We start from the raw sequence: 12,007 nt of genomic DNA on the forward strand, positions 1-12,007 counted from the left end.
TGCTGCCTCCTCTTCTCTGCCCACTCCATAGCCTTTTTCCTCACTGCCCACCTGAAACCACTCTTGCCACCACCCCAGGGACGACCAACCTGCCTGACTCAAAATTTGAGCTCATCTGTCATGCCTGGGTTCTGCTCTGACCTGGAGGTCTTCTCTGTCCCTTTGGGTGGCTCTTCCTAATCTCGCAGGAGTGCCACCAGGACTCCCCCTGAACTTCTCTCTGGTGTGACCTACCCATCACCAGTTTTCAATGTCCCCCAAGCTCTGCTGACTCCCACATTTTTATCTCCAGTGCCAATGTCTCCCTAAGCACCTTCCTTGCCAATGCCTGATGGCCCTCTTCCACTTCACACAGCAGAAACCCAGCCACCACTTACCCACCAGCTCAGCTCTGTTCTGCCCCCAAGAGGGATGCTGGGCCCCTGTGTAACCCCAGCCCAGGGGCAGGGATGCTGCCACCAGAGTTCAAATGTCACCACTCCTCACCACTCCTCAGCACTGAGGCGGCTGTCCTTGCCTTCCCTGGGACCTCACTCTGCCTCTCTGACTCCCTGCCCTTCTCCCCACCCCAAACAACAACCCCAAGATTTCCTTCTCAAAACACCAGTCAGTCATAGCTCTTCCTTGCTCACAGCCCTGCATGGCTTCTTGTTGAGCCCAGGCTAAGTTATGCCCCGACCATGGCCATCTAGGCTGTCCACCTGCTCCCCAGCCCCACAGTCACTGGCCTTTCTGCTGTACCTGCTATTTTAAAGCCAAGGACACTAAGACATGGAAGGGAGCAGGGATGTATAGCTCTGGTCTCTATGTTGACACCCTGGTATGGTCTCCTATACACTTCCTGTTTAATTTTCTAGAAAGCACCATTCTGTTAGCCACACAGAAGTCAGAGTTCTTTTAAAAAAAAGAAACCTCTTCTCTGGCCACATCACCACTCCCGGCATGAGTGCTCCAGTGCCTTCCCTGTGTTGTCAGCTAGAGGCCAAGTGCTCAGTGTGGCCTCAGGGGACCCATGGAATCCTCTGGAGGTGCCTGTGGGCTGAGCCTAGCCAGGGGGGCACAGTACCTGTCTCAGGATGAAAGCAACCACGTCAGTGGACTCCCAGTAGCTGGCATGGAAGAGGTGGGGCAGGGCCACAGTGGGGAAGGCGGTGAGGACATCGGGGCAATACAGGGCGTAGTCGATCCGCTTCATGCCCCACCACTTGGCTGTGACTGCGGAGCCAAGAGGTTGATGAGGACAGAGCAGCCAAGGAGCAGCATGGGCCTCCCACTGCACAGACCCAGTGCCACCAGGCCTGCTCTGAATGAGCTGAGGACGCAGAGGGGCTGGTCCTCCTTCTACCTCCTCACCACCCCTACTCCTTTGCCTGCTCCTCCTCTATGACACAGGCTCCAAACTAGACCCAGGAAGGAGGACCCGACCCATAGAGACAGTCACAGTCACACCCCAATGCTGCTCAGAAGAGGTCCCCATGAGCTGTCCAAGGTCAGGAATCAGTTTGAGGCCAGGTCTCAGACTGTGGTTAGAGATCAGAAGTCAGGACTCTGAGGTCAAAACTAAGTCCTAGGCCAAAGTCAGGGATCAGAGCTCTATTCAAGCTCAAAACTCAGTCTTGTGCCAGGATCAAAATTCAAGACTCTGACTAGGGTCAGAGGTCAAGGTTCTCTCCAGGATCATTGCTCAGTCTGGGGATTCCATAAGGATTCAGTCTGAAGCCAGGTCTCCACCAGCAGACCCACAGATTCCAGCAGGTAGGAATGCCATCCAGGACTTCCTCCACACGTCCTTCCTGCCAGCCACCACCCAGGTGGCTCCTCTCCCTCCAAGGCAGGCAGGGCCCCAAAAGGATCTCACTCACTGTAGGAGGCATCCAGGGGTGCCAGGCTGTCAGAAGATTCTGAGCTGTCACTGTGGGAGCTGCCCTCACTCAGCCTCCGTCCTGGGCGCTGGAACCTCAGGGGTGAGGTGGGGGTGTCCAGAAGCGGGGGGCTGCCCCGGGAGCTGCCCTCCAGGAACAGGGGACTGTGGGCGTGCAAGGCGTCAGCTGGAGGGGAAGTGCAAGGTCAGGCAAGTACTGGGTCTCCGCTCAGCACAACAGACCTGCTTCTGTGAGCCACCCTGTTAGCTAGAGGTGCAGAAAGCTGCACCAGAGCAAGTAGCCCTGAACAGCTACCTGGGAGACACATTCTCAGGCCTTTGGCTCAGCCCATTCTCACAGCCCGAGTACCTACCGAGGAGGAGGGACTGTCCATCACCCAGTGGGAATCTCTGGTAGCGGGGCACGCTGACAGGAGGCACCAGGTGGAACTTGGGCTCCAGCAGCGGCTCAAGCCTTGAGGCAGAAGGGTCTGCGCAGTGGAAGAAGCTGTAGACCTGGCTGCAGGCAGGACGTACCTGCAAACCTGGGGTGAGTGAAGAACACAGGGGGAAGGCCCTTTCTAGGACCTGCCCCATGACCCAGAAGTCTTCCCTGGACTGCAGTCTGAGAGCCTTCTCTTCTGTTCAAGAACACCCTGGTGGCTTCTTGCCACCAACAGGAATGAAGTTTGGTTTGGCATTCAAGGTCTTGCCAATCTGCCCACCAAAAATGCCATCACAAACACCAGCACTGCAGTCATGGTGCACATATGTACAGTACACACATGCAATCCCCACTTGCTGCTTTCCTTGCTCTGTGCCTCTCTTCCTAGGAGGCCCTCTTTGCCTCCACTTTTTCCACTGATCAAAGTCCTTCCAGGGCCTCCAGCTTCCACTCAGCTGCTATCTGATCTATGAAGCTGATCCAAGTTCCTTCAGTGAGCTCAGGGCCCTAGGAAATCCCCCCGACCACACTCAGTTCCTCCCAGGTTTGTAGGAGCAGACAGGGCACTTCTCTCACTGACCAACAGGAGTCTTCACCGAAGCCTCTGCCACCCACCATGCTTCTCTACGTCAGGGGACTGGACTTGCAGCCCCATCCCAGGAGCCCCAGGGCTCTCCTATAACAACGTGGGTTCTGCTTCCTTGCCTCCTTTTAGCCAGAGCCCCTTCCTCTTACTCTGGTCCATGTTTCAGGTTAATACTAAGCTTTGTCAGAAAGCAATGACTGAGGATCTGTGCACCTGTCCTCAGGGTCCCAGCTAAAGCCCTCACTGGTCCGATGGCCTCATACTGTGTATGTACCCTATAAGACAAAGAAACGACTTCCACATGGAACTGCGCCGGCAAAGGCACTGAGAACCCCTGGCTGTAGGGGGCTGTTGGCACGGGGGAGAGATCTCAGTGTGATGCCACAGATATTTGTGGTTTCTCTTCCCACAGGGCGTGGCTGCTGCACAGTGGGGCAAGTCAGCCAGCACTGACAGGGACAGTGAAATTCATCAGACTGCCTCACAAAGATAGGGCTCCGTGTGGGGAAGATGCCTCCTCCATGCCACCTCTCCCAGTACCTCCTGGCCTCGCTCTCCATCTACCCTCTCTGCCCCATTCCCCACTTTCTTGCTCCCCCTCCCCCATTTTGGGACCCTGACAGGCATCTCAGGTCCCAGTCCACACCATACCCACCATCTAACCCAGGCAGCACCGTCCTCCGCATGGCCAGGACCAGGCCCAGGGGTGAGCCAAAGAGGAAGAAGTCAGACACATCAAAGTCAAAGCGACCCAAGCTGACCTCAGGGAGCTGGGGTGCCCCGGCCACTGGTTGCTCTGCCTCATCCTTCAGCACGCTGGAGTGGATGCTGTCAGAGGGATGAAGAGCCAGGAAAGGCAGATTAGAGAAGGGCAGAAAGTGTAGCGCTCCACTGCAAGGATAGGGTTCAGAAGTAGTGTCCAGTTGCCTGACACCAAGGACCCGAGCTGGAGACAATCTCAGCACTGGTCACCAAGGCCCAGCCAACATTTGCCTAGCGCAGCAGTCAGCAAATTTTTTTTACCAAAGGCCAGATGGTAAATACTTCAGACTTTGTGGGCCATGTGGTCTCCCTCGCATTGACTGGATTCAGCCACAGAAGCATGAAAGCAGCCACAAAGATACTTGACCAGTGTGTGTGGCTGTGATCCACAGCTTTCTCTACACAAACAGGCTGACACCTAAGAGCAACTGAGCTCCCTGCACGCAGGCCTTCCCAATGGTGTTGTCTCGTGACAGCTGCATGGAGAATTCCCATGCTGTCTGCAGGAGATGCCCAGCCTGGCCAAGGCACAGACCAGCTGGCTTGTGTCAGTCCTGCCATGATCAGGGCTATGGTCATAACTCATGTCTCAGGCAACCCACAGACACAGATGCAGACAGCTTGGCCTCCCCATGCCCCTCCAGCCAGCAGAGGACACACAGAATCCCAACCATCCCCATGCCAGGTGCCTGGTTCAGGTTCTGTTCAGCCATAGCCCCCGAGCTGGGTGCTAAGGACCCAGAGGCAAGCTGGTGACCTCTTCTTCCTTTCAGCAAGCACAGGGAACAACTTACAGGTGAAAAACTCAAGAAAGGAATGGCATGATATGTCCAGCCAATTAGCTGAATGTAAATTCAACTAAAACACACCACTCAGACAAGACAAAAAATTAGAAGTAACAACTGAAACAGTGGGCAGGAGTCCCATCCTCTGGAATGTGGTCCTTGGGCTCCCCTCCACATCTTGCAGGGTGAGCACCTCACAGTGAGGACAATGGCGCTAGTGTATAACCGTGAATGTTTCATGCACAATGTGGCCCCTAAACATGAGCCAACTACTTAATTGCCAAAAAAACAGCCATCTGTCCATGCACCAGAGGGAAAAGCTGGCTTCGTTGGGCCAGCTATCGAAAGCCTCCGACGTCCTGTCATTCTCCAGATTTGGGGCTTTCCTAAGAGAGTTTTCAAGGATGAATCAGAAATGCTGAGGTTTTTACCTTGCAGCTCTCTCGTGCATGTAGCTGCTTTTCCAAAGGATAATCTGTGAGAAGAGCTTTAAATGTTGAAAAGTTTAACCACACAGAGTCTGTGAGCTAGTAATTCCTCCTCCAGGAAGCCACCAGAAGGGAATACAGTGCCCTCTTATCCACAGGGTCACATTCTAAGCCCCTCAGTGTGTGCCATAAACCAGAGAGCACCAAGCCTATGAGTATTATAGGGTTTTTTCCTATGCTTATCTACCTGTGATAAAGTTTAATTTATCAATTAGGCACAGTAAGAGAACAACATTTAATAATAAAATGTAACGACTACCACAGAATATTGTAAAAAATTACAGTGAACATGTCTCTCAAAATATCTTATTTGCAATTTCACCTTTCACTTAAAGGGAGCATGTCCAAATTGTCAGCATCATTCCTCTTGTGCTTGGGGGCCATTATTAAGTAAAATAAGGGTTACTTGGACACAAGCACTGCAATACTGTGATAGCTGATCTGATACCTGAGACAGCTACTAAATGGCCAACAGGCAGGTAGCATATACAGTGTGGATACTCTGAACAAAGGGATGATTCTTACCCAGGGCATGACAGAGCAGGACAGCATGAGATGTCATGCTACTCAGAACAGTGTGTCATTTAAAATTATGACTATATTATTTCTGGAATTCTCTATTTAATACTTTCAGACCATGGTTGATCATGAGTTGAAAGCACAGAATGCAAAACTGTGGCTAAGGTAAGACTCCAGGAAGCCTGACATACACATCAATATTTATGCAGTACTATAGTGCTTTTTTTAGTGAAAAACTAGAAAGTCACAATATATAATTACTGGGATTAAGTAGGCTGTTGTCTACTCACTCAATAAAATATATTGTTATTAAGGATATTAACTAAGCTGGCCAGGTGGTACATGACTATAATCTCAGTTACTTGGGAGGCGGAGACAGGAGGATCACAAGTTCAAGGTCAGCCTGGGCAAAGGTAGTAGTAGCAAGACCTTGTTTCAAAGACAAAATTGTAACAACAAAGGCTAGATCCATAGCTCAGTTGGCAGAGCATTTGCCTAGCATGTGCAAGGTCCTGGGTTCAATCCCCAGCACAGAGAGAGACAGAGAGACAAAGAGGCAGAGAGAATGAGAATATTTACCAAGTATTTTTAAGTCTATGGGGAAAAAAAGCACAATATAAGAGGCATTGAATTTACTTCTCTGTTTGTTTTAACTAAACCCAGATGCAAAGTATGTAAAAACTACAAAAAGGAAAAACTCCAAAATGTGACAGTGGCTCCTCTGAGTGGTAAGATGATATATTTTCCAAGTATTGGAATGACCTCTTGATACTTGTCACTTGCATAAGAAAGGAGGGAAAGAGGAGCGAGGGAAGGAAAAAGACATTCCTGCCAATTTGGGTCTGTGTTCTGTACTCATTTACACCCTGAATTAGTGTGCAGATGATTCACTTAGCCTCTGTTGATCAACCATCTCTTCTAGAAAGTGAAAGGACAGCTCATAGAGGGACCTGCCTGGCCTACAAACAAGTGTGCTGTGCCCAAGGCACTGACTGCAGATGGGGAGACCAGCACGATAACTCCAGCCGTCTGGTGACTGGAATGTGGCTTCTCCACGGACAAACAGTAAAACTCACACTCATAGTAGCTCACAACACATGCCCCATGTGGTTCTCCAGCCCACCCAGGGAACCAGCTGGCAGCATTAGCCCTGGCAAAAGACGAAACTGAAGCTCAGATAAAATGCATTGGCCCCAGTCTTGCTGCAAGTTTAAGCAAAGCCAATGGCAAATGGTCTTGGTTCCAGCATTTTGGAGCTTGTCTATGGGTCCCCATGGGGATAGCCTGGGACATATGACTGGTCACATGCTCCCAGATGACTGTGAGACAAAATTCTCTCTCCCCTGGACACTTTGATAGAAAGAAGGCAGAGGCCAGGGAGGGGTTACCTGGAGAGGAAGGCATGGTGCTGGGCGATGGCCTCGCAGTCATAGGTGGAGGAGTCACTCTGTTTCCGTGGCACCGGCCTCTTGGGCGCCTCCTCCTCCACCCCACTGGAGACATCAATGTTGCTTTTGCTCAGCCGCTTGCTGCCGGCCAGGCTGCAATCTTCCTCCACCACAACTGGGGTATCCTTGGGGGGCCGGATTGAGGACAGGAAGAATGGCCATCACAGGGGACTCTAGGGCCCTGCCTCCTGTCCAAGGCACAAATGAACCCCTTTCTCCTACAACATGGGAGCTGCAGCACAGTACTGGGAGGATTTTAGGCACAAGCTGTCTCCTACATCCACAAGGATGGGCCACCCAGCTGGGGCACTGGATTGCTGTCTAGGGAGAGATACCCAAAGAAGTCATCCCAGACCTCAGTTTCCCCACCTGTACTAATAATCCCTTGCTGTTACAATCCTTTGTATCACAGATGTCATGGCACCAACATGAAGGCCCAGCATTACCTCCCTTTGCTGGGGGAGACACCCAAGGACAGACCCTCCCCACCTGCATACCTGGGTGCTGCTGATGCTTCCCTTCCGGCTGCTACTGCCAGGGCTGTCCCCTGAAGGTCCCGCACTGTAGCAGATGGCATCAAAGGCCAAGAGGCCACCCACACAGTCCCCGATGAGACACACCTGCAGGAAGCACAGCTGGGCTGCAGACCACCCCACCAAGGCAGAGGGGTGAGGAACCTGTCCTAGTGACACACCTAGAGACCAGCAGGGGTGGGGCTCCTCCAGGGGTCAGGTTTTGTCTAGGGTCAGGCTCAGGCTGTGCTCAGAGGTCAGACTTGGCTGGGGCTCAGCATGGGCTCCAAATCCGAGCTCAGATTGTCGGACTCAGTTTTCCTGTCTATAAACTGAAGGCAACCCCCAGATCTCGCACAGTGTCCTAGAGCGGCCTACCTTGATCCCTAGGCAGTGGCTGGAAGGGAAGGAGTAGCCCTACCTGCCCACTGAAGCCGATCCCATCAGAGGACTTGAGGAACTCGCTGTAAACCTGGTTGGTTCGCTCGATGACAGTGGCAACGGCATCCTGGTACTGCGGGGAGGAGATGGCCAGCAGGGGCAGAGCAGCCAGGGGGATGTGGTCCTGGCTGGTGCTGAGGCAGCCCTCATCATGGCTGTAGGGGTTCAGGCTGCAGACAGGGGTCCAAGGTAAGCCCAGCCAGGACCAGGTACTGGGCAGGTGTGGCGCCGAGAGCCAACAGAATTCAGCACACATTGGCCAGGCAGCAGACCTCGGCTCTGGGGACTCTTCACAAGGACCCAGGCAGGAATTGGGGGTGGGAGAAGTAGAGATGGGTACCCGAGCCTGGTCTGATCCCCCATTGTGCTCACCTTGTGCCTATGATATGGCACAACAGTGCTCTCCTTCCCACTTCTGCATGGAGAAAGAAGGCGGCAGGGAGCCAGTAATATGGATAGAGTGGGAACATATCATCATGGCAGACTTCCTGGAGGAGCCAGGAGTCTGGACAAGGCACTCAAGGAAGGGTTGTGGAAACAGAAGGGAGGAAAGAAGCAGACGTGGGGATCACATGATGGCCCCAGCTTGGAGGTATAATCTGCTTATCAGCCTTGCAAGAAAGAGCTAAGAGTGCCTGCCCTACAGCATCCCACTCCCACAGATTGTCTGGACTTTGCAACCTGCCCCCACCTCCCTACTTGCCTACTAGGAAGTCCCTCCCTCTCTGGGAGTTCAGTCTCATGCAGACCAGCTTCCCAGCAGCCTCCCTGTCCCACCTGGCTTGCCTCTGTCCCCTGGTGCACCCAACCCTGTTGCATTTTTGGGTCTGGCTGGTCAGGAGGGACACAGAGGAATGCTGGGAACTCCCTGTCCCCTCCCCAGAACTGTCTTTCCTCACAGTCCAAGCTTGGGAAGGTGGATGACCCAGCACTGTCCTGCTGGGGTCCCAACCCAATCTAGGGCCGGTGACAGGGCTCAGGCACCCTTAGCAAGTGGCAGAATCTTCATGGTGTGCAAGGATCGCCTGTCAGCCATTCCTCATTTCCAAAGAACACAAATTAGAGGAAACAGGCCTCAATTGCAGCCAGAGAGATTTTAATTAGCTGAGAAAGAGCTCCCTCCCAGCAGTGATTACGGGGTGATTAATGGCCCTGGCAAGGAGTTGCCTGGGGGAGAGGTAAGCTCCCTCCTGCTGTCCTCTCAAATGGCCCCGACATCCATCTTTCTGGAGATAGGGTGACCCAGCTCTAGAGGTCAGATGTCCTAGGGATGGCTGAGAGGCAGGGGTCCTGAGACTGACTGTCAACCAGCACAGTTGACCTGGGAACTGTCGTGAGTATGACAGAACAGAGCCACGTTATCAGCTCAGTGGCTCCCAGATGCTGCAGAATAGGCAGCAGCAAGCCCTGGTCAGAGATTCAGATTCCAGTGTTCCCCCACCTCCACTTGGCCGATCCCGGGGGTGCCTGCACATCCTGCACTTTCACAGTTTGACAAGAATTCCACCAGGGATGGAGCGATTAGCTGGGCTGGGCAACCACTGGCCTCTTGCTTCCCTCCTTCCTTCTTGGATTGACATCTGCCGACAGCATCCCGGGAGCACGGAAAAAAAATCTCTGCTCTCTACCCATTGCATGCACAAGCAGAGGAAGGGAAGGGCAGCCCATGTGGTCTCCTGGCCATGTGGGTTCCTGACTGGAAGCCCTGGGGGCAGGGGTCTCAGGCCCTCACCTGTGCCTGCACTGCAGAGCCCAGGGTGCTGGATGCTATTCACACACCTTCTCGCTTCTGGGCCTCTCTTCTTGCCCTCCCCTACCTGAGAACAGGGGCTCTGCCTGTGGGCCAGCCTCTAGCCCTGGCAAGGTCATGTGCATAGGGAGAGGGGCGAGGGGGCATGCAGAGATGCCAACACCTCCCCTCCCCCAGCCGTAGAAAGTTCCCAACTCCCAGCTTCCAGTAGAAATAATTTGCCAAATGCAATAGGGGGCATGGGCTCTGCAGGTGCACAGCCCTTTCTTGGACACAGCTGATGAAAAAGCAGGCATCCACCTGGACCCAGGCATCACCTTCAGCCACTTCACCAGGTAAAGGAATAGTGGGCAGGATCACCTGTAGGCTCCTGGAGGGTCCTGGTCCATTTGTCCCGCACAGATACCAGGGCCCACAGTGGGCAGGTCTGTGCCCACCTGCAGTGAGGGAGCTATCCTGTGCTCAGCCTGTGCCTCTGTTCATGTCAGTCCTGCCCTACTACTCCCCAACAGCCGGGTGCTCTATGGGAGTCTTGGAGAGCGTCCCCCTGCCCCCAAGGGGCTGAGGTGGCCAATTGCCAGTCACAGGCTGCATCCTGTGCAGGGACTTCCCACATGCTACACAGGGTTGAGTGCTGCATGTGCACCAGCACTCAGAATCCTCACACCTCTAGGAAGCACGGTCAGTACCACTACTACCCCTACATGCTTATGCAAAAACTGAGGCAGGGAGAGGGTAAACAAACCCAGGCTGGCCTAAGAGGTCACACACTTCGCCGTGTTATCACACTCCAAAGTCACCTCTTTCAGAAGTCTCCCTGGCCCTCTCAGAGAGCTCAGTGCCCTGGCCACCTCCACTATAGCACCTATCCCTATCAAGCTGCAATTGTGAGGCTTGGGAGGAGGCTAGCTGGGTTTGACTCCTGGCACCATTCTCTGGAGGGTGGAGAGCACTGGGGGAAATTGCTAGGACTCTAGGGGCATCAGTTACCAGGACTCTGGTACCATGTGGTCCCAGGCAGAGGACTCGTGTTTCCACTCCCCATCAGTGATATTCATGGTCAGTCCAGATCTGACACCTCAGAGAGGCAGGGGCGGCCCCTCCACTTACCCCCCCAAGGCCAACCCCATGCAGTTCAACCTAGCAGAGCTGGACTCACTTCGAGACAAGGGAGAATGCCTCTGAGCAGATGGCAGGACAGGGGACGAACTTGATGAGAATGTGGCCTAGGGCAGCAGGGAAATGAGCACGCGTGACCTTCTCCAGCACAGAGCTGAAGGTGTGGATGTCAGCTGCCTTGCAGGATGGGTCACCCGAGCCTGTGTCCAGGATGCTCCCCCCGTGCAGCACCAGCAGGAGGACATGCGTCTTGCAGGAGCGCTGTGAGCAGCCTTCCTGAGAGGGACAACACAATAGAGACAGGTGGACAGCAGGAGCAGGGACACAAAGGGACATACGCAAAGGACTGCAGCTGGAGTTCTAGTCTAGGTGCTCTACAGCCCCCTGTGTGATGGGGCCTTCGATGCATTCAAAGAAAGGACGGTCTCCCAGGAGAGTAAGATCCTCAAGGGGCATCAGGACAGGAAGTCTTGGAGAGACCCTTCTTGTCTGTATGGGAGCCTGAAGCCCAGAGAAGGACAGAGAGTTGCCTAGGATCACACAGCAAGTCAAATGAAGAGCTGGATGGAAGCTAGCAGCCTGTCTACCATCCCAGGGCTTTTCCTAAAATTCCAACCACACATGGGCCCGGACACCTTGCAGAGCAGCACACCTCGCTGTCATCGTGGATCTCAATGCTTCCTTGGGCTGGAAACTTCTGTCTTCTCAGAGAAACCCGATAGAGCTCTCCTGCAGAGAGAACAGAAGGAGAACTCAGCATCCCAGGCTGCCCACTTCAACAGGACAGTCCCTGGCCTCCAATGGCAGCACAGGTGGGTCCCTGGCTTATCCCTGAGCTAGAATTACAGTTTGGAGCTGGGCAGAGTCGCCCCATCAAGCCCCCGCCTCTGATGTCCAAACCACACAAAGTACTTCGTCCTGCCAGGGAAGGTGGACCAGCAGAGGTCACTGTCAAGGATGCTGCCCTGGGGAAGAGGATAGGTGTCCAAAGAAGGTGATGTCCTGCTATCTTTACCAGTAACAGCAACAATGGTGACCATCTAATGATGGCCTCCCTCTGAAAACAATGGAAGAGCCGGTGTAATGGTCCATCTCATGGCAGCTTGACTGGGTTAAGGAATGTCCAGACAGCTGGCGACATGTGATTCCTGGTGTATTAGACTAACCATGAAGGAAGGGAGACCCACCTCCTTGGACCCCAGGGTAGGAGAGAACTGTCCAATCTGCTGAGAGCCTGAGCAGAACAAAAGGACAAGGGGAGAGAGGCTCTGTTCTCTGTCCTTGAACTTGG

At 53.6% G+C, this 12,007-nt stretch overlaps 1 protein-coding gene across 4 annotated transcripts in view; it reads right to left on the minus strand.

Moving 5' to 3' along the window:
• Positions 1 to 12,007, minus strand: part of Pitpnm3 (PITPNM family member 3) — a 95,448-nt gene that overhangs the window by 14,685 nt on the left and 68,756 nt on the right. For 3 of the 4 annotated variants that reach the window (XM_074047124.1, XM_074047125.1, XM_074047126.1), the window contains 9 exons: positions 11,369 to 11,445; positions 10,757 to 10,992; positions 7,828 to 8,017; positions 7,392 to 7,514; positions 6,835 to 7,019; positions 3,548 to 3,720; positions 2,236 to 2,406; positions 1,863 to 2,048; positions 1,067 to 1,215 (listed from right to left, as the gene is read on the minus strand). In XM_074047124.1, the coding sequence (XP_073903225.1) occupies positions 1,067 to 1,215; positions 1,863 to 2,048; positions 2,236 to 2,406; positions 3,548 to 3,720; positions 6,835 to 7,019; positions 7,392 to 7,514; positions 7,828 to 8,017; positions 10,757 to 10,992; positions 11,369 to 11,445 (1,490 nt within the window). Of the gene's footprint in view, positions 1 to 1,066; positions 1,216 to 1,862; positions 2,049 to 2,235; positions 2,407 to 3,547; positions 3,721 to 6,834; positions 7,020 to 7,391; positions 7,515 to 7,827; positions 8,136 to 10,756; positions 10,993 to 11,368; positions 11,446 to 12,007 lie in introns of those variants that run through there. The other variant, XM_074047127.1, reaches the window with a different exon arrangement.

The sequence above is a fragment of the Castor canadensis genome, chromosome 11 (assembly GCF_047511655.1).
Source record: "Castor canadensis chromosome 11, mCasCan1.hap1v2, whole genome shotgun sequence".
Classification (NCBI taxonomy): Eukaryota; Metazoa; Chordata; class Mammalia; order Rodentia; family Castoridae; genus Castor; species Castor canadensis.